The sequence below is a fragment of the Ahaetulla prasina genome, chromosome 5 (genome assembly GCF_028640845.1).
Source record: "Ahaetulla prasina isolate Xishuangbanna chromosome 5, ASM2864084v1, whole genome shotgun sequence".
Taxonomy (NCBI): Eukaryota; Metazoa; Chordata; class Lepidosauria; order Squamata; family Colubridae; genus Ahaetulla; species Ahaetulla prasina.
The window spans coordinates 82,328,958-82,356,425 of record NC_080543.1 but is presented as its reverse complement, the minus strand read 5'-3'; the positions used below and the strand labels follow the sequence as shown (position 1 = coordinate 82,356,425).

Genomic DNA, 27,468 nt, shown 5'->3' with positions numbered 1-27,468 from the left:
AGATTGGTTTGGCATGATCAGCTTTTAACAAACCTGTGCTGGCTACTAGTTATAACTTTATTTGTTTCTAGATGTTCACTGATCTGTTTTTTGTTATTTTTTCCAGTATCTTCCCAGGCATTAATAGATTGGTTTGTAGTTTCCTGAGTCTGGTTTTTTCTTTTTTTTGAAGATGGAATACATGAAAGAATGTTGTCCTTCTCGTTTATGCATTACATATTTAAAACCCTGGTGTAAACTGTATCAGATCTTGGTGGTTATTATAGACTTCGATGGCTTGTGCATTATAATATAACTATTAGTCAAATGTATTGAATGTAAGTAGTGCTGTACATTCAGTACGAATCTTGTGAAATTACTTTAGCTCATGCCAATTATATGTTTATTTTCTTTGCAGGAATCTCTTTACAAACTTAGAACATAAATGTGCTAAAGCCTACCAACCATTACAGACTTGACTTCTGCAAATATTTTGGTCTTTTCTGGCCATGTTGTACAATTGGTGATCCATGAGGAATTTGTCTTCATGAAGATTCCTAATATTGGTAATGTGATGAATAAATTTGAGATCCTTGGGGTTGTAGGTGAAGGTAAGCATATATTCATGAATAAATTTATTTGGGGTTTGAGAAGAGATGTGAGCATAACTAGAAAGAAGTAGGGGAGACATTGATTACAGAATGCAGTTTTTGTTTTGCCATGGCTAGAAATATACAGTTTTTCTAATCACTGATATGGCATGGTAGAACTTCTGACACATGTTTTCTGCTGTTCTGCTGTTAATTCCTGATACATAACCAAATGGAAAATCTAAATGACTGATATTATAGTAGGACAAAATAAAATGAATGGAACAGCAATTTTTCTATCATAAGGCCTTATGTTATAGTTTTCTAATCTTATGAGAGCTTTCTTTCTTCATATGTGAGATATTCAAAATCAAGAAGAGATCTTGATTGTTTGTCCAACTGAGCTTCGAGCTGTATTATAATGCTGAGTTTCAAAACTCTCACAGAAGATTTTGTCGTTTTCATGCCTCTGCAAGCACACATTTTTAAAAAGTAATGTTGATTCTTAATACAAATACTGTTTTTGGTAAGTCATGATTGTATACGTGTGGATAACTAAGTGGTAGATATACTGTTGAAAATGTTTAATTCTATTGTGTTTATCTTACCACTTAGGATATATTGCTGTTTATTCCTGAGTACCTTTAGAAGTGTTTTAGTGTAAAAACTAGTTAATTTTCTAATAATTAAAGCGTTCTTGCTCACCAATACCCCTTAAAATGGAACTTCTAGAATTTAGTCTGTTGCTTCACCTGCTTTTTGCTACAATCATTCAAAATTGGTATTTTTTTTCCAAATTAAGGAAGATAATGCTTAGACACCTGCATTGTTCAGAATCTGTATTTTAATCATTTGATGATTGTTTAGTTCTGGCTTTGTTTGCATTAGTTCGAATAGCTTGCTCTTGAGCAGCTGAAATCAAGCTTTTCATTTTCTTTTTTTAATATTCTATTTGTAGACCATTGCCAGGTCTTATCTATATCACTTTCCCCCCTATCTTTTGAGGAAATTGACCATGTAATGTTTTTCCTTGCCAGCATTCTGTTTATGGTTTTATTACATTATTTCAATATTGTAGTAGTAGTAGTAGTAGTAGTTAAGATTTAGTCTTCAATTCAACTCACAGTCTGGGACTGGTAAAAACTTAACAGTTCAGGTCCTAACCAAGGACCTAAGACCTGTTAAGTTAACTCCATGTATCTAGGCAACCCTTTGGGTATTGCTCCAAGGGCTCCTATTACTATTGGTACAAACATTGATTTCTTCCTCCACAATCACTCAACTTCAGTTTGCAGATTGCAGTATTTCGTTATTTTTTTCTAGTTGTTTCTCTTCAAGTTGTGCATCACCTAGTATTGTGATATCAGTGAACCAGACTGATGAAAAGTGAACCACACTTTTCCATAAAAGTGTCTTGGATTCGAAAGTCCCACAAGGTCTTGACCTGTTCATTCTCAAGAACATTGTCAGTTGGTGTTTCCAGTATTTTTTGCTATTATTATTATTATTATTATTATTATTATTATTATTATTATTATTATTATTATTATTATTATTATTATTATCTTTTTAAATATATGTATAATACTTTCTATGATGTACATATGAATGTTGAAATTTGATTTTTTTTTAAATTTTGGGCTATAGGAGCCTATGGTGTTGTGCTTAAGTGCAGACACAAGGTAAGTAAAACAATCTACATTGTGCTTTATTATCTCTGTTTTGTTTTTCCCAGACCATGGTTTGGTTCCATATGCCTGCAAGTTGCCCTGGCTTGTGTACTGTTCATTGTGAATAAGAATCTGTTTCTTCCCTTTCCTTGTTTAAATCTACCTATAGTTTGGTCCTTCATTTAAAATGCTTATCCATGGTTTTTACATAGTTTCTTATTGTCATGGGTTACAGTTTAATTCAGATTGCCGAATTATTGTTTTCTGCAGAAAAATATGTTTATATGTTTGTTTTTAATTGCCTGTGAACCGCCCTGAGTCCCTAGGGAGATAGGGCGGTATATAAATCTGAAAAATAAAAAATAATAATAAAATAAATAAAATAAAAAGACAAATTTGCTCAATTGTAAAGAAAAAGAAGCTAATTTTCATTATGAAAATTATTATTTTCCCTTAATCTCAATGATACAACTCTGCTGTAGATAATTACACCAAAAGTGTTGTATTTAAATGTTTTTTTCCCTAATAATTATTTTTAAACCCAATCCAAAAAGATGCTTTTGAGACTTTTGATTCAAAAACCTGAATTTCTACTTTAAAACTTTGGCTAAATTGGTATTCTAGATTCTAGGCTTTGTGAATAATGTGTAGTGTTCTTTATTTTATTTTTTTAAAATAAAGATAATATATATTCTCAAACTATAGAAAAGTATTACAAGTTTTATTGCTTAGATAAAATATATTGTCTGAATTACACAGAATGTATTAAAGATCAACCTGAAGATTAGCTGCTGCTTGGGGGGAGGGGGGGGGCTGTTTGCCTGGCAAATTTACTCTTTCTATAATGCCTATCTTTCCCTATCATGTTATTCTTCCCATCACTTCATCTTATTTCCCCTTTCTTTTTTATATACCCAGTGCACTTATCTCCTACTCTTATCTTATCCTCTTACTTTCCATATTTTTTTGTATCTCTGTAAAGGAGTTTCTGCATGTATGTGACTAAAAGTGTGTTATGTGTAAGAAAAACATCATTTGATACATGCAGATAATAGTATTTATTAAACTTGTATGCCGTCCGTTTCTGGGCAGCTCACAACAATCTAAAAAATGACAATAAAATTAACAAAACATAATAAATAGATAAAAGACAACAAGCACAAAGAAGTGAAGAAACTCCTCCCTCACCAAAGACCTGGGTCAGGATGAAGCAAGTAAATAAGTGGCTCCTAGGTCAAAGAACGTAATTTTAGTTAGCAGTTATTAATTAGATTAATGTCTTTTTTATCCTAGTCCTCTTCAGTACTTCTTTTTTCTTCTTCTCATCTCTTTTCCTTGGGGTGTTGCTTCTTGCAGACATATATTAAAGAATACATATGGATACATTAATCAGGCATAAGAACCTCTACAGTTGTAAATTGGATTTGGCCATTCTAGATTGATGGGGAGGATTCTATAGGATTTTTGTTAGTGGTCATTCATTCTTTTATCTCCTATTTTGGTAGGAAATAAGCCTGAATACAAGCTCCTCCTTCCTTTGGATAAATGCAAAATAGTATTCTTTCTCAATAATAGTAAAACATTTTTTGAAAAATAAATAAATAAAACATTGAAAAAAGTGCGCTAAAAAGGACAAAAGACAAAAGCACATATAAATGAACTATCCCCCAGTTGAATATTTATAAATCTAATGCAACAATGTTAGTTTCCCCCATTGTGAAGCAGGCCCAAATTTATAAACTTATATATCTATTTGCAACTTATTTAACCTATTATTTTTATCTAGTGTTTATAAAAACAAAGCAGTTTACAGTAAAGCAAAATCCTCAACTGTTGCCATACACTAAATAAATAAATAAATAAATAAATTCGCAACTGTTATCTCTGATCTGTCCAGGATCCTCTATTAACACTCTATTATTGAATTTAACTTGTAGAAAGTCTACTACCGCTTATCTATTACAAAGTACCACAACTGTTGCCATACAGTAAATAAATAAACCACAACTGTTATCTCTGATCTGTCTTAATACTAAAGCTTTTCCTTAAAATGTTTATTAGGGAGTTTCGCAACAATTGCATCTTATTTCCCAAAGTCATAAAGCTTTGCTATGAGTATCTCCACAGCTTCTGTAATTCAAAACATCTCTCTGTAAACAAAAACATAACATCCATCCTCCCCCCAAAAAATCCAGTTGAAATTGTTTTTCAATTGGATATAATATGTCCGTTCCCCAATTAACATCAATTTTCTTAGGAAAACCCAATTTATCACTCATCGAGTCTGTCAACTCCGATTCTGTAAAGTTTTTATCTCTTTTAGCCTTCTCAAATACATCCACCACTTTCAAACCAAGCTCCTGTTATAAGTCTGGTTTGGCTGCAGTTGCTTGTATTTAGGTATCCTCTTTGGGTTAATTTAAAATCATTGTTACGTTATCAAACTTTTTACTAAAGTCTTCAATTTGAACTTGTAGGCTAAAAAACATTTTCCCCCAAGTCTTCTCAAATCACTTTATCTTTAGGTTGGCGCGTTGTTTACCCTTCTGTGGCTTAGCAACCAAAAATAACCAGTTCTTCAACGACAGGTGTCAGGACTACCCAGTGGTGGGATTCAAGCAATTTAACAACCGGTTCTCTGCCCTAGTGATTTCTTTCAACAACCAGTTTGCCAAACTGCTCAGAAAGTTAACAACCGGTTCTCCCGAAATGGTGCGAATTGGCTGAATCCCACCACTGGGGCTACCTCTGTCCATTTCCTAGGAAAGAAAAACTCTTGGCTCCATAGATTCAAAGGAAAGGTGCTTTTACTAGGAGAGAACTGAGTGAAACAAGTTTCAGGCAAGATCTGAGGCAAAAGAGCAAATTGAAACAAACTATAGAGCCCAACATACTTGTAGCTGGGCAACTCTGGATGCTGCATACCAAAGCTAGAAAAAATGACCTTGGAGAGATAAGCAAAGCCCAGACTGTAGTTACAAAGCTGCAATGAAAAATTCTCCTCTGACCCCATCCCCATGGCAGCTAACAGCAGGCTAGCTGACATTAGGAGAGCTAAATGTAATTAACAGGATAGTTGCAGAGAACCTTAAAATGATATTTCTCACAGTTAAAATAGTCTAAAAATAAGACCAAAACTTTTTGAGAGTGACAGTCCTCGTAGTGAAAATCCACTATAAATGTAAATCCAGTCACTTTCACTACCCAGAAAATTGCTGTGATTTCCATATAGAAAGCAAAAATTACTGAGAGCAGCAAAGTGAAACAAAGAAAGAACAGAGAAAAATCCATGTTAAAATCAGGCAAGGGTTTAGAATAAATTAGCATTCAACCAGTCCATCAACTTTTAAGAATAAAAAAGAAAGTACAAAAGAAACTTCAAAAAGTGCAGTTAAAACCAAAGTGATCAGATGATAGGAAAAGATGGAAACCTGATTTTCTGGCCTCTCCTACCAAAAACTGCAATCTTCAAGATTTGTCTTCTCAGTTGTCTAAAAATCATCTTGGATCAATCCTGGGTGCCCGTTCACATCTGGGGAGCAACGCCGCCTAAGAGCTAGCTTTGGCAGAAGAATCAGCTGATCATCACAGGAGAAAAAGTTCGCCCTGCCACTCAGCATGCCATCTTGAGGGGATAAATGCAAGACAGTATTGTATTACTGTATCTATTTTAGAAGCAAAACATTCACAAGTGTACAAGTATAAATCTGGTTTCAGACCCAAGAAAGCAATATTTGCTTTGAACAATAGGTAAATAAAAACAAAAGAGAAAATTTCTATAAATGTTTATGGGCATCAAGTATTAACATGATATTGTGAATTTAATTTTTTTTGTATAGTGATTTTTCCAAATGTGTAAGTCATTATATGGGGAAAAAATGAAGATGATTTCCTGTTAGAAATAAATACAAAATCCCTTCTGAATCAAGTTTGGCTCTTCACAACATTGATCTCCTTCCAGCCAAGTATTAATTTTATTGGTCTGTGTTAAACTACTGAAGAGCAATCTAGATGATCAATTATCACCTTAACTAAGCATTCTGTTATAAGAACCAGTATTAAAATAATTTATGTAATTCGGTTGCAAAGATGGATGGGGGTGAGGACTAGGCTCTTAAAGAAAATTTAATATCAAGCTTCTGTCATCCCTGTAGAAAATAGGAGCAGATTTCCTGACTAAATTACATTCTCTCCTCAAAAGTTAAGAGAACTAGATGCCAGTAAGGTAAAGCTGATAGATAAAATATAGATAGTTGAGTCAAGATAGTTTTTTCCCCAGCACTGCTTTTTAAAATTTGTAGTTATATTTTTGCTCACATTTTGCCTCCTTTCCCATTCTGAGACTTATATTATGAGATTCTTGTAGCCAGCCTACTACAAATTACTTTAAGAATAGTGTTCAAATTTAAACTCATTTTTAAAGGCTTAATTAGTATTTTTAAAATCTGATTTAAATATTTTTTGGATTATTAATTTTTTTAAATGTATAATATGTACTGAGAAGATTTTCAACAATAAAAATTAAAATTAAAATGATTAATAATTAATCATTTAATGATTAACTGTACTTTGTACAGTTCTCTTCCTTGCATGAATACAAAACAATAGCAGAAATAACTTTATTCAGTTGCTTTGAAAACTACCAGCAAGAATAAAAGCCTACCTCACCAAGTGTAACCTAAATAATGTTAAAATAATTTGGTAGAAAGCTATTCTCCAACTTTAAAAATTTATATTAAAAAATTCTGCTTCAATTTGCAACTCTTTGCATGACTAGAAATCTGTAGCACGATATGGTATCAGGTATTTACTAACTAAAAATATGACTATCCTTTTTGGTGAAGGTATTTTTCTTTCTTTTTTAGGAGACACATGAAATTGTGGCCATTAAAAAATTCAAAGATAGTGAAGGTACTTTTTGTCTATTTGAATATATAGTGCATTTACTTTTTTAATTAATAGGTTCTTATCCAAGATTAAGTAGGAGTAGGAGTTTAAGAATGTATTGTTCTGTGTCAATATATCAACTATGAAGAGATCAGAGTTTTATTTCAAAACTTCTTGGAGATGGTGGAGATGCTCCTTAATATGCAAGCTTTCTACATGTCTTTATTGGTTCAGACATGCCTTTCTCAACTTGGCACCTCCAGATAAGAGAGATTGCAATAATAAACACTGAATTTATTAATAAGCTTCTGTTTCATTAGAAAATATAGCCAGCATTTTTAAATTATTCTTACTGTGGTATTAACATGTTTCAGACAGATTTCACTATGATTTGATTACTGTATATTCAGAATTAATCTGAATAATCTGAAATGTTTCCTGATAAGCAATTTATTACTTATCCAAATAGCTGAGTCAGAGTCTGTTATGTGTACATATCAGCAGAAATTTAATTCAGAAAAATATGTAGTTGAACTGTCTTACGATTCTAGAGCCTTGAAGAAATAATAATTAGCAAATAATATCTCCTGATTCTGGTTTCACTTTTAAGGGTTCTAGAAGAGGATCTTTTGGCACTAATAACAAATGTTCTTTCATTTTGCATTGAACCTGAAATGAATTGAGAGCCAATTTGATATACAAGTAGTCCTTGACTTATGACTGGTCATTTAATGAACGCTCAAAGTTCTGACAGCCTTGGAAAGGGTGCTTTACAGCAGGGGTCCCCAACCTTTCAGACCTCAGGGACCACTAAATTCATAATTTTAAATCCCGTGGGCCACTAATATGATCTGCTTAATGACCGGCTGGGTGGGTGTGGCTAGGTAGTCATGTGACTGGGTGGCCATGACCAACTTGATGTCACTCACATTGAGGGGCACCTCATAGCCTCTACTCACCCCTCCCCTCCTACCCACTCCTCCCCTGCCTGCCTGGGCTCCTTAGGGCCCCAACAGGAAGCAGTTGTTGGAGCTAAGCAGCCACTGTTGTGTTTGGCTGGAGAACACATGACCAGTAACCAGCAGTCGATTGGTTAACCGCCAATGCTATAGCCGGCGGGAGAATTAAGGAGCTGCTATTGGCTGAGCTGTTGACAGCTCCAATATAAAAGGGCTGTCAGTTTAGAGCTTGCTTGCTTGCTCACCTCAGTTAATTGTTTGTAGTTAATAAAAGAGCTGTTAATGGTTCTCCTGCGTTGCCTCACTTCTTGCCGTTGTTTTGCAAATACAACACTGGCGACGAGGATTTTGTTAGCTGAGATCGCAGGGGAACAAAGCCATTCACGAGAGCTAGCCAGAGAGTAGTGCCAAGGCAACAAGACATTGAAGGACTAAATTGCCTCAGGCAAGTCTCCTTGATCAATGGCCACTCTTTCCACATTCGCTCCATTCGATCAGGCGAAGGAATCCTGGGACTGCTTTGTAGACAGAGTCAATTGTTTCCTGGCCGCAAATGACTACAAGAGACTTCCCAATGACAGGAAATTAGCAGTATTCCTTAGTATATGTGGGCATGGCATGTTTGAAACAGCCCGAGCGCTGTTGGCGCCTCAAAATGTTCAGGATGTACCATGGGGGGTGTTATTAGATAAGCTGAAGGGACATTATGCTCCCTTGCCCTCAAGAGTAGCCAGGCGCCATGCCTTCAGGCACAGGTACCAGAATGAGGGAGAGTCTATAAGTCAATACACAGCAGTGTTAAGGAAGGCTGCCCTTTATTGTGAGTTTAGTGACCTGGAGGATATCCTTCTGGATCAATTTATTTGTGGTATCAGAGATATCGAATTGCAGCGCCGCCTACTGGCCAGAACAGATATCACTTTTCAAACCGCAATAGATGAGGCTCAAGCCTCAGAACTGTCTGCTAAGTCGGCTTTTGAAATAAGGAAGCCTTTCAGCACTGCTGCAGCTGCTAAACCAGCCACAGTGCATCAGCAGGAGATGGTTTCTGATCAGTTCTCAGAGGAGGAGGAAGAGATAAGCCGTCTTAATTCGAGTTCTAGAAAGGGTTGGGTGACAGAGGAAAAAAAGCCACAGAATCCATGCTTAGGTTGTGGAGGAAACCACCACCGTTCTTTGTGTAAATTTAAGAACGTGGAATGTCAGCGATGTGGCAAGAAGGGCCACCTCGCTAGAGTCTGTAGGGCCACGCTGACCTCAATTTCCAACCCTGCAAAACAGCATACTAATTTCAACCCTGTGAGACCCAATCGTGATGCACGGCAGCGAGATAGGGCTGAATGGATTGAGGAAGATTGTTTCTCTATTCACCGGGGCACAGAACAGGGGGAAACCAGAGTAAGTCAGGCCAGGTCGGGACTTAGGAAAGGAGTCCCGAGATAGGAGCTGTCTTGAGCCACGTTCTACCAAATGGATCAGAAGCTCCTGTTGCTTATTTTTCTAGGACTTTGTCTCCAGCAGAACGTAACTATGGACAGGTAGATAAGGAGGCTTTGGCAGCCGTGGCCGGGATCAAGCGTTTTCATGATTACATGTACGGCCGTGCATTCACGCTTGTTACTGACCACAAGCCACTCTTGGGCATCCTGGCTGGGGATCGTCAAACCCCCCTCATCCTGTCGCCAAGGATGACACAAGGGGTTGGGTTCTTAGCGGCATACCAATACACCTTGGTCTACAGGCCAGGCAAGGCTATTGGGCACGCGGACGCATTGAGCCGTTGCCCCCTTCCAATTCCTGCAGAGGACCCTGCCCCTGCCTAATCAGTCCTGTTTATCGACGACCAGGCTATTCCAGTGTCAGCATCAGATGTGGCGAAGTTCTCTTCCAAGGACCGTACCCTCCGCCAGGTGGCCGAGTGGGTGAGGAGGGGGTGGCCCCTTGGGCAGTTGGCTTCCGAGTTTCAACCTTACAAGGTCAGGCAGAATGAAATTTCTATCATTAGAGGCTGCCTACTCTGGGGCTCCCGAGTGATAATTCCAGATGAGCTCTGTGGCCGGATCCTCAATGTCTTGCATGAAGGCCACCCAGGCATCGCCCGCATGAAGGCGTTAGCCCGCAGTTACCTGTGGTGGCCAAGACTAGATGGGGAAATCGCTGAGTGGGTGGCCGGGTGCCCAAGGTGCCAGATCCATAGAGCAGCTCCTCCAGCGGCAGTGGCCACTGAATGGGAGATGCCAAAAAGCCCCTGGGCCCGCGTCCACATGGATTTTGCCGGCCCCATCCAAGGTCATATGTTGTTGATTATCGTTGACACTTACTCTAAGTGGGTCGAGGTTGTCTCAATGACCTCTACCACCTCAGAGGCACTGATCCGTGTACTTAAGAGAGTTTTCGCCACTCATGGTTTGCCTGATGTTTTAGTGTCAGATAATGGGCCGCAGCTAACCTCAGCGGTCTTCCAAGCATACCTGGCAAAGCAGGGCATTCGCCACGCCACTATTGCTCCATTTCATCCTGCCTCGAATGGCCTGGCTGAAAGGACAGTCTGCTCAGCTAAAGAAATCCTAGCTAAATTAGTTTCCGGAGATTGGCGAGACAAAATAGCGACCTACCTATTGGCACAACACACCACTCCATGCCCCACGACTAACCGCTGCCCGGCAGAACTGCTGATGGGCCGGCGATTGAGGACTGTGTTAGATCGTTTGCACCCTGAGTACTCACCAGAGAAACCCCCTGATTCTACCAGTGGAGCCCGCGCATTCCAAGTGGGGGATTGGGTGTATGCCCAGCATTTTGGGGGGGACCCGCAGTGGCTACCAGGTCAAATAGAAGAAGTGACCAGCCCCCGTTCATACCGGGTTCAGTTGGAAGATGGTCGCATGTGGCGGCGCCATGTGGATCAACTGCGCCGCCGCCACATGCCCCCATCCAATGTACCGAGCAACACAGATCTGGCTGCATCGAATCAGCCACCACCTGTACAAAGCAACGAGTCCTGTCCAGAAAACATGCCCAACCCTGATAGTTCACCCACAACTTCACCAGCTGTTGATTTGCCTCAAAGGCCACATCAGGACCGGTCCAACGAGTTTCCATCCAGCGCGGCCGAACAAGCCGACGAGTTTCCATCCAGCGCGGCTGAACAAGCCCCAGAAGTTTGTGAAGTTCCTGTGCGGGTCCCATCAACAGCACCTGGTACGGTTGTACTGCGCAGGTCGGAGCGAGCCAGAACATGCCCAGCCTACTTGGCCGATTATGCTTGTGCAATCCAGGAAGGGAGGGGTGTTGTGTTCGGCTGGAGAACACGTGACCAGTACAGCAGTCGATTGGTTAACCGCCGATGCTATAGCCGGCGGGAGAATTAAGGAGCTGCTATTGGCTGAGCTGTTGACAGCTCCAATATAAAAGGGCTGTCAGTTTAGAGCTTGCTTGCTTGCTCACCTCAGTTAATTGTTTGTAGTTAATAAAAGAGCTGTTAATGGTTCTCCTGCGTTGCCTCACTTCTTGCCGTTGTTTTGCAAATACAACAGCCACCATGAGAAAGAGTTGGCAAAACAACTGGCTCAGTTCATATTGGATCTGAAAGAGAAGGAGGCTCAGCAGAAGCACTTCACTGAGGACTAGGAGCATAGGCTTTCCAAGCAGAGCGAAGAACTGCAGGAATGCAAGGCCAGGTACTGGCGCCTGGAGACTCAGTGGGCTGAGATGGTCAGCCAGTTCCAGGCCATGATGCAGTCCCACTAGAATAAGGCCCTCCGGCTCTTCGCCACCAGCAGCACTTCCCTCCAGCCTTCGCCCAAAGCCCCACACCAGGAGGCTGAAGCAGACCCCAACCTACACAGAAAGACCCTGAAGGGGGAGACTCTCTTCAGCAACAGGTGTTCATTGCATGTATCCAGTCCAGGGGCCATAGTTTGAGGACCCCTGATTTAGTGCAATATAAAAAATAATTTTTCTGGGGACCACCAACATTTTCTCGCGGACCACCAGTGGTCCATGGACCATTAGTTGGTGACTGCTGCTTTGCAGCCTGGAAAGCACTCTGGCCATCATAAAATGTAACCCCCCCCAGTCATGTGACTGGGATCTGGTATTTGACAGCCTGTTCACACATAGGGCCAGTGGCCAAATGCCCTATTATCTTGTAAATGCCATTTGCAATCTTTTCTGCTGGCTTCCCCAGAAAGTCAGTGGGAAAGCCAGCAGGGCAATGGCAAGCTGCTGTTGCCTTCCAAGAGGGCTTCCTCTGGTTACTGGGGGCTGAGTGAGCTTCTTTGGTAGGGTGCAGAAATGGAGCTCAGATCGTGAAGATTCGTGTTCCATTTCTACACCCCTGCATACTCATTCCCTTCCCGAGGGGCACCCCATGCTCCTGATCTGGGACTCAATCGGGTGAAATCCAGCAGGTTCTGACAGGTTCTGGGGAACCGGTAGTGGAAATTTCGAGCAGTTCAGAGAACTGGTAGCGGAAATTTTGAGTAGTTCGGAGACCTGGCAAATACCACCTCTGGCTGGCCCCAGAGTGGGGAGGGAATCGAGATTTTGCAGTATCCTTCCCCTGGAGAGGGGTGGGAATGGAGATTTTGCAATATCCTTCCCCGCCATGCCCACCAAGCCACACCCACCAAGCCACACCATGCCCACCAAGCCACACCCACAGAACTGGTAGTAAAATTTGGATTGGACTTGGTCCATTTAAAGACCTGTGTGTGATCACTTAACCACAATCAGCCCTAGGAAGGAGGCAATGACAAACCTCTTCTGAAAAACCTTGTCAAAAGAACTGTAGGGACTTGTCTAGGCAGTCTCTGAGAATCGGACACAATTGAACAGAAGAAAAAAATGAAATGAATTTCAGCAAAAATATTTTTCCCTCTGTCTTATAAGTAGTATGGACTGGCACCAAAGGCCTAATTCCAGAGCTGTTGGTATCTCTCTTCTGGATTGCTATTTTCACTATAAAAGCATGAGATTAACATTTATGCAATATCTTCTATCTTTCTATTTGGTCTTTATTCTCTTGATTTTACTTTGGCTTGGTTTTGGAAACTTTAGTATATTAATGCTTGTAAAAGGAGTTTGTCTTCAGTGTAAAAATATTCTTTTAGCATATTTACTCAGGATTAATTCTCAGTAAATAGAGCTGTAACAGCCGTTGTTTTAATATTTATGCTTCAGTGCAGTACCCCATTTGGAATCATATTTTGCACAACAAATAAGCATTTCTCTATTGACCTGGGACTATAAATACACATGCACTTACCATTTTTTCTGGATAATGTATTTTCCTTAAAAAATGGCAAAAAATTCTTTTCAGGTGCTTTATCTCAGGCAGAATTTTAGAGTAATACTTATCTAACACAGCTCAACAGAGTTCTTTGAGGGCAATGGGTAATTAAGAAATATGAAAAATAAATATAAAAATATAAAAACATTGAAAAATAAGGCAGCTGAAGAAGAATAGTTTAGAAGAGGAAGATAAATTGTGGGATTTATTATTTACTGTTACTCTGCTATAAAACATTTTTGTTATAATAGCTAATTTTACAATAATATACTAAATAGATAAATTCTTATGTAGTATTCACATATCTTTCATTACTAATAGCATTTGTTAATAGGTAAAATATAATATTCTTGAAATACTATTTTACTATAGATAAAATGTAATATGTAATTTTTTTTCATCAATGTATAATCATATCTCACTAATGAAATGTATTAAATAGTGCACAATGTTTTTGCATTTTTATTAAGAATAGAATTTCAAATTAAATTTGTTTTTCATAATTTTGATGAATATCTTTAATAATCAGTTTATAAGAATTATAAATATTTATTGCTAGGCTCTTATGTAAACTTAAGTGATTTGTTTGAATAATCCATGGTGGCTGAGTTAAAATGATTTAGCCAAATAACCTCCATTATGCTAAGCCAAAATAAAAGAAACTGTTTTATAGCTTAGTATGAAATGTAGTATGAAACTTGCTTTTTGTGAAATTTTGAACAAGACTATTTAGGCTGTCAGTTTGTTTCCTCAGAGACGATTTAAAGATTGATTAATTATTATGTGCTATCAAGTCAGTGTCAGCTCTTAGTGATCACAGAGTTTTCTACAGGTTTTGGGAAAAGAGTTGCATATATTTTACAACATTTCACTTTTTAACTTATAGAAAATGAAGAGGTCAAAGAGACAACTTTACGAGAACTTAAAATGCTTCGTACTTTGAAGCAGGAAAATATTGTAGAACTAAAAGAAGCTTTTAGAAGAAGAGGAAAATTGTATTTGGTGTTTGAATATGTAGAGAAAGTAAGTTATTTATTTAGAAAAAAATGCTAATGTGTTCCTGAATACAAATTGTTAAACTTGAAACCTGTTTTATGCATAAAAATGTTATACAACAGGGGTGTCAAACTCACTTTGTCACGGTTGCATCACGTGACGTATTGGGACTTTTTTCCCTTTCACTAAACTGGGCGGGGCCATGGCCAGTGTGTGATGCATCTGGCCCATGGGCTGCAAATTTGACAGCCCTGTTATACAATGTCATTAGTATTCTATATCAGTCTTACTATATCTGATAGTAAGTATATATGAATACTGTATCAGTCTGATATATTATTCTATATCAGTTAAGACTAATTTTTCTTTATGATCAACTTAAAATTTGACATTGGGGGCAATAGTTTTTTTATGCCTGAAAACAACCTTCAACTATATTTTATCTTTTTCACTGGAAAATAAATATAATTTATTTTATATATTAAATAAGGGATAGGATTTTTACGTAAATATAGTTAATTGATGAAGCAATAGTCCTAGATTTATGTAATAAGCTAATGTATAAGTCAGTGATGGCTAATCATGTTTTTCCCCAGGTGCCAAAAGCGTGTGTGTGCGTGCTAGCATGCACGCACACGTGCCCACTCCCATAATGCAGTGTGCCTCTTGCGTGCCCTGTCCCCCTGCACATGCACACGTGATCGCCCATTTTGGCCTCACATCCCAAAACAGCACTGTGGGGGGGGGGAAGCCTTTGCATCCCAGAACGGCTAGGGTGGGGGGGGAGCCTTTGTCTCCCCAAATGACAGGAATGTGGGGGAAAGTCTCCACAACGGCTGGGAGGCCGGGGAAAAGCCTTTGCCTTCCAAAATGGCTGGGAGGGGGGAGAAAGCCTCCAAAACAGCTGGGGGGGAAGCTTTTGCCTCTCAAAATGGCTGGGAGGGGGAAGCCTCCAGAATGGCTGGGAGGGAGAAAAAAAAGCTTTTGTCTCTCAAAATGGCTGGAAGAGGGGGAAAAGCCTCCAAAATGGCTGGGGGGAGGACCTTTACCTCCCAAAATGGCGGTGGGGAAGTCTCGCCTCCCAAAACAGCGCTGGAAGGGGAATCTCCGGAGATCTGGAAAGGCACAGGCAGCAGAAACTGAGGAGAAAGGTAGGTCCCCCCATGCTTGTGTGTGTGTCTCCTGCTTGCAGGGTAGACCCGAAAATCAGCTGGCCGGCAGGAAGCACGGGCATGGGCAATGGAGCTGAGCTGGGCGACGGCTCATGTGCCCGCGGAGAGTGCTCCGCATGCCATATCATGGGTATAAGTTATAGGTATGGTTTATAAACTACAGTGGCTAAGTTATCACAATAGTTAAACCAAGTTCAAACAAACACATTATTTTTAGGGGGAAATTGGTGAATATGCATTTTCTTAAAACCAGTTGAATTGCTCTATAGTTGGTGTACAGATTTATATCATAATACCATTGCTGATTGTTATTTTAATAGAGATTATTTTCTGCTTTAGGTTTTATTGTGCTTTGTTTTATGCATTGTTAAAACTTTGCTGCTCTTAGAAATTATTTTTATTTGCCTTTTATATTGTATAAATTGCATTATCATGTTGAATGCTTCTTTGGTTCCTCTTGTATAAGAGGACCCTATTACAAGCCATTAATGGTTGTTTCTAGGTAGTTGATAAATCTTAAATTGCAGAGTTTGTAATTTAGTTCTTTCTGTCTTTAATGATGTTGAACACAGAATATGCTTGAGTTGCTAGAAGAAATGCCAAATGGAGTCCCTCCTGAAAAAGTAAAAAGTTATATCTACCAGCTGATTAAAGCAATTCATTGGTGTCATAAAAATGATATTGTTCATAGAGGTAAGTAAATTAAACTTTAGACAGTATCTTTTCCTGAAAGCATAAATATGTTTTTAGTAAGGAAGTTGATTTCACCAATTAATATAAATTTATCTATTTGTTAATTTTAAATAATACATGAGGCAAAATTTTCTTTACGATAATAAGTAAAACACACAAACATACGCACTTCTAAAGTAAAATTGATGGGAGTTAGCTAAGAAATCCCACTGATTTTAATAAATCTAAATAAGATATTTTTTATGAATAATTTGTGATTTTCATTTTGCTGGTGTCTTTTTATTATTAATACATTTCTTTATTCTGATAATTCTTTATAAATTTTGTAATTGTAACTTCACTAAAATGTATTCATAATTGAAGTTAAAATGTTACTGAACTTCAGGTTTAAAAACTAAATATATTCCCCAGATTAATATTAAGCTTTCTTTTAGTATAGACATTTTGTTAAACTTGGTAACTATTATTCCAATATACTTTCTATTGGTTGTTCTATGATCATGCTTCAGTAACTTCTGGAAAGTGAGAAGTCATCATCTATTAAAATTCATCAGAGTAACAGTTGGAAGGGATCTTGGAGGTCTTCTAGTCCAAATCCCTTCTCAAGCAGGAAACCCTATACCATTTCAGACAAATGGTTGTTCAATCTCTTCTTAAAACCCCTTGGTGTTGGAGCACCCACAACTTCAGTTTGAAGTTTGGCCCTTATGTCTCTATTGCTGAAAGTTCCTTACAAAAATTTCCTGAATTTGAAAGAACTAGTTTGCTGTGGTGATTAAGGTGCTAGCGTAGAAACAGGCGACTATGAGTTCTAAGTGTCTCTTAGGCATAAAAACCAGCTGGGTAACTTCGGGGCATTCACTCTCTGTCAACCCAATTATCTCATAAGGCTATTGTTGTGGAATTAAATTTAAAATGAGGGGAACCTTCCCTTTCAAAATGTGTCCAAAATGTGTCATAAATGAAAAACGAAATTTTGAGTGTTTGGAAAAAAGGTGAGTATAAATGCAGTACATAATTAATATGCTGTACTGTTTCAGTTACCTGTTAATGCAGAACAGTGTATATGTTGTGATTTGTTAACTTTTTGCTATGCGTTTGAATATTTCAGATATTAAGCCAGAAAATCTTCTAATAAGCCACAATGATATTTTGAAATTGTGTGACTTTGGTAAGGCTTTTTTTAAAAAAATAGATATCTTTCATTACAATTCTTTATAATTTGAATTATTTTATGACAGTAAATAACCTTTTAAATTATAGTTTAATACAATACTGAAATACTAAAAAACTGAGAAAACTACACTGTTTTTCTTCTAAGCAGTTTCCTTCATTGTTCTGCACCCATAGACAGAATCTTCAAAGCTAAAAACAAACTACTTGCATCATTAAAAATATACTCTGAGAACTTCCATGGAGGACAGTGGTGAAATCCTCTGCATATTGCCACTGGTTCACTGCCAACACATGCATGTTGCACATCAAAAGCACGCTGCATGTGCATGCATGAACAATGCGCACCAAATGTACACTGCATGCACATGCGCAGTGCACACCAAATGTGCACTTCGTGCAGAAAAAGGAGGCTTAACAAGGTAAGTAGAACAGCGAGGGGGGGAACAGCTGTGCCATGTGATTTAGATTCACTAGAAAGCAGGATTTCCTGCTTTCTAGCGAATATAAATCGTGCGGCACAGCTGATCGTTGGAAATACCGGTTCAGATGAACAAGTAGCTTTTTTTAACTACTGGTTCACCTGAACCAGTAGCTTTTATCACTACTGGTTCGCCTGAACCTGTGCGAACCAATAGCATTTCACCCCTGATGGAGGAACTGTCTTGACCCTTTATCTCCCAACCAAATTATCTAAACTTTGTTCTCTATTGTTCCTTTGGAATGCAGACCCTCTTTCTTGGGAATCCAAAACACATTCCATCATGTCATCTCAGACTGCTATCTGGATATCATAATTCAGTGTTCTAAACAGTAGTGTTCTATTGGTTAGCAATATTTTTGTTATTACTGGGAAATGCAATTTTACTGATATTAAAATTAATATTTGTATAGGTACTCCTTGACTTATAACCACAATTGGGACTGGAATTTCCATTGTAAGTCATTGCAATCATAAGGCAAGTCAGATCCAATTTTACAAAAAAATTTACAGCGGTTGTTAAGCAAATCGCCATGATCATTAATCAAATCATGCAATTATTAAGTAAATCCAGTTTTCCCAGTGGAAATTTGCAAATTGCAATCACATTACTGCAGGATACTGCAACAGATTGTAAATGCAAGCCAGTTGCCAAGTACCCAAATTGTGACTACATGACCATGGGTCATAAATGTGATCACAGGTCAAATCACTTTTCTGTTATAACTTTAAGCCATTATTAAATGGTAATACGTCAAGGACTACCTGTATAACTAGAACACAAGAAATCTATTTATATTCTTAGTATTTTTCCTAGAGTCTTAGAGTGCTGATCCCATTGGGGGTAGGTCAGTCAAAAATTCAAAAAATTGTGAAATGCTTCAGTAAAAGAGATAATTAATGGCAGAGAAACTTAGCATATTTTTCAGAGTATAAGACGTACCGGAATATAAGATGCACCTTAATTTTTGGGGAGGAAAATAGGGGAAAAAAATTCTGCCTACCAGGCTAGCGTCCTTAGCTTGGTCAGCTTCAGTATTAGTTCGCTTGCTGGTTTTGAGGTTGAGGATGGTTGGGGCTAAAAAACATCTCCCAAAGCACAGCTGATCGATAAAGGGAGCAGCAATTAGAAAAGTAGGTAGAACATGGAAGATCACTTCACTCGCGTTGGGGCTGAAAAACAGCTTCAAAAGCACAGCTGATTGTCAGAGGGAGCTCCAGTGAATAAAGCAGGCAAAGTACGGAAGGGGTAAGAGAAGGCAGCAGCTGTTCCGGGTAGCCATTTTGGGCACTGCGCATCACGTTTTCAGCCTCCAAACATATTGCGTTTTTGGGCAGTGATCAGCGGCAATGTGCTTTGGCAATCCCTGCAGCCTTGAGGGATTGGAGGCTGAAAACACGATGCATGGAGCCCAAAAACACAAGCCATTTAAGTTGCATATCCAATGAAGTTATTATTCTGTCCAAAGAACTAGATGAGTGACGGCTAACCTTTTCCGATTGAGTGCCCAAAGTGCACGTGCACGCCCGAACCCCAAAATGCAGTGTACATGCACCCCCTGCGCATGCACATGCAGCCCCCTGAATGTGCCCTGCCCTCCCCCCATGTGCAGCAGAGACCCTAAGACCAGCTGTCTGGCAGGAGGCGTGCGGCAAAGCTGAACTGGAGCGATGGCTCACATGCCCACAGAGAGGCCGCTGCGTACCACTTCTGGCACGTGTGCCATAGGTTCGCCATCATGGAACTAGACATTGATACACATATAGTTTTGTATAATGTGCAAAAAAGTTTCTATGTTTTTTGTTGCTTAAATTGAAATTATTGGATTTGGAAACTTTAATATTTCATTTCATTAATGTACCTGAATGTATATGGTGATATATAAAGTAACCTTCAAGTACAAATGAATTTTGCATTTCCTTTTAATATTTAATTTCAAATGGTCACGGTTTTTTTCTGGTTAATAAATATGTTATAATGTTTTATTCTTTCTAATCTTTTAAAAACCTTATCCATACATGGAATTTCAGGATTAAAAAGACAATACATTACTGAATTACCAATATGTTAAGATCACTTTAATATTATTTTAATGAAGGTTTTGCACGGAATTTGTCAGAAGGTAGCAATGCGAACTATACAGAATATGTTGCCACAAGATGGTATCGTTCTCCTGAACTCTTGCTAGGGTAAGTAAACTTAGAATTTATAAATAATGTGATATAATTATAATTTTGTGTGTTTGTGTGTGTATCATGTGTTATATATAAAATATACGTATATAATACACATTTACACTCTTCAGTATTGGTCTATTTAATAAGCCCAGTTCATTATTACTTTAGCTGTTCTTGTCAATTGCCTAGTTTTTATAGCAAGAGTTGAATTGAGGATTTGTTTTCTTTTGAAGTATAGTATTTAAATATCATATTGTTAATATATATTTTCAAATAGAGCAAAGATGGCCTGTGGAAATTGAAAATATGATGCAATATCTCTTATTAGCAACGATTCATTTATGTATTCTATGATTTAATAAGGCAAATGCATATTGAAAACCTTTCTTTAAATTACAAGTTGTGTGTAATGATCTAAAATGTTGTCTTCACAGTAACTAGGGAAGTTTATGATACAAACTATAAACTAAAGCTAATCAGGAATAATCATTGAATAATTTCATTCTGTTATATTAGTAGATCAGAACAGAGGATGGATTGGGAGAATAAAAAATAATGGAAGAACACAAGACAAATCTTTTAATGTATTATCAAGAAAATTATGCAGATATGTCCATGAAGTCACTAGGAAACAAGATTGATCTAAAGAATATATTTTAATCTGCATGTTAATTTTTACTTCTTCAGTTTAACTCTAAATTCCTTGGAAAGAAAAATCAATAGGAACATTAATTTTGTCCTTCAGAGCCATTATTTCTTGGTGTGAATATTGTAAAAAGTCAAGGGCAGTTAGTCCAATCTGTTTAAAAAAATGTAGTTTCTATATTTTTTCTCATGTGCTAAATGTGAGCTTGGGACTATTGCAGCTATAATAAAGAGCAAACTACTAAAAGGAAATTTGTGTTTTATGTCTGAAGATATTTGATACTGATTCTGTTTTTAAAAAACCAATGCAGGGTAAAATACTTAAATATGTTATAGAAATATGAGATCAAGGAACAATAGTACAATATGCTTTTTTTTTCCAGGGCCCCTTATGGCAAGTCTGTAGATATGTGGTCAGTAGGCTGTATTCTGGGGGAACTTAGTGATGGGCAGCCACTGTTTCCTGGTGAAAGTGAAATTGATCAACTTTTTACAATTCAGAAGGTATTAGGACCACTTCCTGCAGAACAAATGAAGCTTTTCTACAGCAATCCCCGTTTCCATGGCCTACGGGTAATGTTTAGCTTAAATGTACCATGCATGTTTTCTGGTAGTGAATCTGCATGAAGTCTTTCTACCAAAATTCTCCCAATACTGTTCTTTATTTTATTTATTTATCAAATTTAGACACTACCCATCTCACTATCTAAATGACTAGGCAGTTTACAAATTAAAAAAAAATCATTAAATCACATAAAAATAGAGTTAAAATGGAATTAGAACTGAATGACAAACAGAGAGACAAAAGTAAGGATAAAAGATAAGATAAAAAGTAGAGGGAGTGCTTCTATACAATTAATGTGTACTTTCATTTTTACGGGTATGGCAAAGAATATATTTATGACACATGTTAATAGTGTTGTGATGATTGGAAATGTTTTTTGTCTTGTCTCCATTTATACAAGATTTTTGAAAAATTCAGATTGGAGCATTTAATAATTCATGTTTGGAGAAATTTTGCACATTACAATTAATTAATAGACTGAACAGTCACTAGAATAAATAAATGGATAAATATTGCTTGTATTCAATATAGGTAGTCCTCGATTTACAACCATTCACTCAACAACATTTCAAAGTTACTAATTCAGCTCCAGTGCCACAGCTGCCATTGAGGAATGCTTCCTCAAGTTCAAACAATGATCAGCCATCACAGCACAAAACCCCAAGCCATACCTGCATTCCACAGGCCCTGTATTGCCCAACTGATCTTCACCATCTTCTTACCATTGGCGTGCCCAACCTGGCCATATCCTAAAGCTGTTCATTCTGCTCTCCAAATTGCACTCTGTGTCCTCCAAATAGCACATTTGTTGTTGTGAGAATGGGAAAAGTGGCCTCACAGGGCCAGCAGCAACCTTGTGAAGGCCAAGGACATCATGTGGTAAAGGTCAGATGGGCCTTGGAATACAGGGTGGCAAGTGCATCTTGGAATGCTTCCTGGGACATTGTGGCTTTGTGCTGAGCTGTTTGAGCTTCCTAGGCATGATGACTTTGCAGCACACTATTGGGCTCCGCAGCTCTGGGGCTACTTGCCAAATTGGAGATTTCTTGGTGTGCTGCAGTTCTGGGGCTGCAAATGAACAGAGATGAAGGGAAATGTGCAGGTGCGGGGGTTGGAAGTAGTTCCTTACCTTATTGAGGCTCAGGGCTGGGAGAGTCCAAACCTGGTCAAATTTGCTTATCAATGGCAAGGGGAAGTCCTGGAAGTTCAGTCACTAAATGAGTGATACAGTCTTGTGATGTCATGCTTTACAACCACATCACTTAGTGACAGAAATTCAAGTTCCAGCTGAGGTTGAAAATTAAGGACTACTTGTATTTCCTTACCAATAAAGCTGCTGTTAGCTTTTTAAGAAACATAGGGCGTCTAATCCTACATCATCAATAGCACAGTTTGGGGTTGGTCTGACAAGGAAATTATCTTTGAGCTATTATTTAATTTACCTTTAACATTTTAGTTTTTCCTGTTTTGTTAGGATATAATGCTAACAAAATTTTAATGATTGGTAAATGCCAGTTCTCTATGTGAGTTATATGTAACCTGTATTACAGTTTCCTGCAGTCAACCATCCACAATCATTGGAAAGGAGATATTTGGGAATTTTAAGTGGTTTTTTACTTGATCTTATGAAGGTAGGAATGTTGATTGTTTAAATCTACAGAATAGAGAGAGAGAGAGAAAGAGAGGGAGGGGACTGTAATTTAGCTATATGTATGTTAATAGTCCTGCATAATCTTATTTATGAATAATTTGAAAATATAATTACTTCAAACATTTGAGATGGTATGGGGAAGGCACAGAGATAGGATTTTTTTTCATTCCTCCCCCCCTCCCCATTTCCCCTGAAATCAACACAACTGCATGTTTTTAACAAGGTAGAACTATTTTCAGATTTTGTATGGAATTTGTTTCCTTAATAGCACCCATTAAATAATTTTAATATATTAATGATGTAATAAATGTGAAAAATCAGATAAAACAAGGTCTTATAAGATTTTATTACAACCTTATAGCAAAAGAAACTTGCTGTGCAATTTTTATGAATTATATAAATCTGCATATAAACGTATACCTTATACTATAGAAGATTGCCATTGGCTGTTGTGTTTTTTTTTAAGAACAGATTTTAGAGTCAACATTTTTATGTAAGAGTGGAAATGATCAATAATTTTCAATTGCATATTGCATATTTTTTAAAGTTATGCTGTAACTTTAAAAAATTGCATATTTTTTAAAGTTATGCTGTAACTAGCAGCAACCACATCTATTACTATGTTATGTTTCTTAATTCTTAATATTTGACCTAAAGAACTTGCTGAAACTGGATCCAGCTGACCGATACTTAACAGAACAGTGTCTGAACCATCCATCATTTCAAACTCAGAGGATGTTAGATCGTTCACCTTCACGGTCAACTAAAAGAAAGCCTTACCATGGAGATAGCAACACTTTAACTAACAGGTAAATGATTGGAAATAATAATGTCAGCATTCTAATTATTTCAGATATAACTTGCTAAAATTAAGTAATACAATTAGGCCACTATCAAACATAGCACTTTTTTTGTGTATTCCATACAGTAAAAAAAGTAGAACAACCTAGATTTGGTTTGCTTTCTGGATGATAAGATTTTCTCTTGATACTTCAGAGTATCAGATTCACTTCTACACTGAACAGAGATGGTCCCGAAGCCCATATATTTTCTGGACTGAGTACTTAGTGAAATATATTGTTTATCAATACAATCACCTAATTAAAGAATTCTGCCTTAGCAGTGGTGTGACATAAGTGTGTCAAATCCTTGAATTTTGGGAGATCCAAAAAATTGGGATAGCCAATTTAGAACAGTTGCCATAGTTTAGTCATCTGGGTTATTAGATAATACTGTGAAGAAATATGATCACATAATCTTTATTTTCTATATCAAGACTGTAAAGGTGTTTTTAACTAATTTGGTATTTTAATTTTTTTTTTTAAAAAATGCTTTTCTTGTCTGTTCATAATATAGAAATCAATCTGGCAAAGGTACTGCTGTGCAGTCTCATCACAGATCAAACAGCAAAGAATTACAGAATGTGGGACTGCAAAGAGAAGATGCCCTTTCAACAAATGAAAGCTTTTTAAATGGAAATCTCCCTGTAAACTCTCACAGTCCAATGCTGTCAAAAAAGACAAACAATACTCCTTCATCTGGAAGTAAAGATCTAGCTAATAACAACATACCACATCTTCTCAGTCCAAAGGAAGTAAAGACAAAAACTGAATTTGATTTTAATTCAGAAGCCAAAACTTCAGATGCTCCTGGTACTAAATACCTGAAGTCAAATTCCAGATCACAGCATAATCGTCATTCATTTATGGAAGGTTCACAGAACAAAACTGGCACACTACAACTGGGTGAAAGGCATAGCCGTCACAGTTATATTGATACTATTCCACAAGCTTCAAAGAGCCCCTCATATCGCACCAAATCAAAAAGTCATGGAGCTCTGACTGATTCCAAATCTGTGGGTAATTTGTCTGAAGCTAGAATTCAAGTTTCAGAATCAAATAGCAGTAGGTATTTTCCATCCAGCTGTTTGGATTTAAACTCTCCTACTACACCAACACCTGCTCGTCATGCTGACAGTAGAACTTTGCTCAGTCCTTCTGGGAGAAATAACAGAAGTGATGGTACACTGGAATCACGAAGACCATCTACAAGACATTCCAAAACAATGGATGAGTTAAAATTGCCGGATCACATGGATGGAAGCCAGTTACATTCTGCATCTGCTCCTCATGAATCTTTTTCTTATGGTTTAGGCTACACAAGTCCTTTTTCTTCACAGCAGCGCCCTCATAGACATTCTATGTATGTGAGCCGGGACAGAGTGAGGACAAAGGGCTCAGAGGGTGGCTTAAGCGTAGGGCAAGGGATGGCAGCCAGAGCAAACAGCCTGCAACTGTTATCTCCACAGGTGCAACATAAATCTCTTACAAGATCTGTTGGCTCTTCACGTGAAGATTGCACAGAAGATTCCAATAGGGTTAGTTGAATTCTTGATTGTGAGGGATCTGGACCATTCATGGTTTTGTACTGTATGTTTGCCTGTTGTTAAAATAACTTTTATTTTTGCCTAAGGAATCCATATCTTTTTCAGCTGATTTCTTTCTCGTCAATTACTCCACCCCAGAGTAATATACTATTAACCTCTACCTTATTATATAAAATAAATTACGCCTATTGATATATTACTGTTGAAATTAGAATCTGTAATGTTGAATATTAAGTGTCACAAAGGCTACCCAGAAACTGAATAGTAGTTTCCCTTAAGGGTATTTTCTGGGGGAGGTTTATAAGTACCCTTCAAATTTTATTAATTAAAATTAAGGAGGCACTTGCTCGCTTGCAAGCTTAATAAAATATTTATATACACATTGTAGACAACTTCTGGCCAGAAAATATAATTACCTGATGTGTCTTGCCTGCTGTTTTTCTCTTGTCTGAAGGTGAATTGGCTAAACCTGTGGCAAAAGAGTGTGTCAGTTACAGTGTATGCAGGGGAAGAGGAAAAGGGGTCAAATGATAAAACATGGACTCTGACAGTCTGTAGAGATTCTCAGTCATCCAGGTCATGTTTGTCCCGAAGGTGCTTTTTCAGGAGGCAACTGGACTTTCTTATGTTTTCTTGGAAGATGTTTCGTTTCTCATCCAACCAAGAAACTTCTTCAGCTCTGACAGGATAGTGGGGAATGGAAGGATTTTTATCCTTCCATTCCTCACTATCCTGCCAGAGCTGAAGAAGCTTCTTGGATGAGAAGTGAAACGTCTTCAAAGAAAAAAAAAGAAAGTCCAGTTGCGTCCTGAAAAAGCACCTTTGGGATATACGCTGACATCACAACATAAACCCTGCTATGAGGACACAAATAGGGCTTCCATTATAATGTCACCATGGATGTTATCATTTTCATCATACTGTAATATTTATGGAGCTTTGAGTTTTAAATTAGAATAAATATAACAGAGGAGAAATACATTTGAGAAATATATGTTCTTTTTACTGGGAATTGAATGCTTTAGTAGGAATTTCTGAGTTGCCTTTATTTATATGTTGGAAACCATTTGTTTTATGGTTTTCTACCATTGAAGCTGAATATTCTCTTTTCCAAAAGAGACTATTGCTATAAATGCATGGTAATACATACATTAACATCTGTAATAAACTAGGAATGGGATATTGTTAATACCATTATAATGTGGTTAGTTGGAGATAGGAAGTATAAAAAAACTAGAAATCAGTATAAATACTGTTGGCCTTAGAAGTGTAGAATAATAGATCTAAAAAATTGTACTGATCAGAATAAACTCTTGCACAATATAAAGCCTATTTGATATATTACAAAAATGTTTCCACATAAAATGTACTTTAAGTACAAGATGATGTTTGAATAATTAAGGTAAAGGTTCCCCTCGCACATACATGCTAGTCGTTGCCGACTCTAGAGGGCGGTGCTCATCTCCGTTTCAAAGCCAAAGAGCCAGTGCTGTCCGAAGATGTCTCCATGGTCATGTGGCCGCATGACTCAATGCCAAAGGCGCACGGAACGCTGTTACCTTCCCACCAAAGATGGTCCTACTTTTTCTACTTGCATTTTTACATGCTTTCGAAACTGCTAGGTTGGCAGAAGCTGGGACAAGTAACGGGAGCTCACCCCGTTACACAGCAGCACTAGGAATTCGAACTGCTGAGCTGCCGACCTTTCGATCGACAAGCTCAGGGTCCTAGACCCTTTTTGAATAATTATCACTTGAAATATTTTAAGTAAGATTTGCTAAAATCATTTATATTTTATGTGTCAAAAGACATTTTTTACAGAAAAAGATCATTAGTTCCAATCAGGTGCTTTTATTCTAAAATACCTTATTTTCTTAATTAGATTTCAATTTTTAAAATACATGCACATTGGTCTAATTTGCAGCAATTTTATTGGAAGCTACCCAGAATCACTTACGTGAGATGTGCAGCTTATATAAATCAAATAAACTAACAAATAAATAGTTATTAAATGAATGAGGATCACCCATCTTTGTAAACCTTTCCAGGTACCCATGGCCTCTTGAATTATGTATAATGTTTGGGATTGTATATTTTTTCAACAAAATTCAAGGGTCAATTGAAGGATCAGTATATTACCAAATAATAAG

General features: G+C 37.6%; 1 protein-coding gene across 16 annotated transcripts in view; it reads left to right on the top strand.

Annotated features, from left to right (window-relative positions):
* Positions 1–457: 457 nt before the first annotated feature.
* CDKL5 (cyclin dependent kinase like 5) overlaps positions 458–27,468 on the top strand; it is a 94,245-nt gene continuing 67,234 nt past the window's right edge. For 14 of the 16 annotated variants that reach the window (XR_009155510.1, XR_009155509.1, XM_058186565.1 and 11 more), the window contains exons 1-11: positions 458–590; positions 2,217–2,251; positions 7,105–7,150; positions 14,265–14,401; positions 16,119–16,239; positions 17,351–17,410; positions 19,993–20,083; positions 21,100–21,289; positions 22,832–22,912; positions 23,590–23,741; positions 24,289–25,309. Coding sequence is in view for 14 of the 16 variants with exons in the window: in XM_058186565.1 (XP_058042548.1) it covers positions 527–590; positions 2,217–2,251; positions 7,105–7,150; positions 14,265–14,401; positions 16,119–16,239; positions 17,351–17,410; positions 19,993–20,083; positions 21,100–21,289; positions 22,832–22,912; positions 23,590–23,741; positions 24,289–25,309 (1,998 nt within the window). In the remaining 2 variants the exon portion in view is untranslated. The other 2 variants (XM_058186567.1, XM_058186568.1) reach the window with 2 other exon arrangements.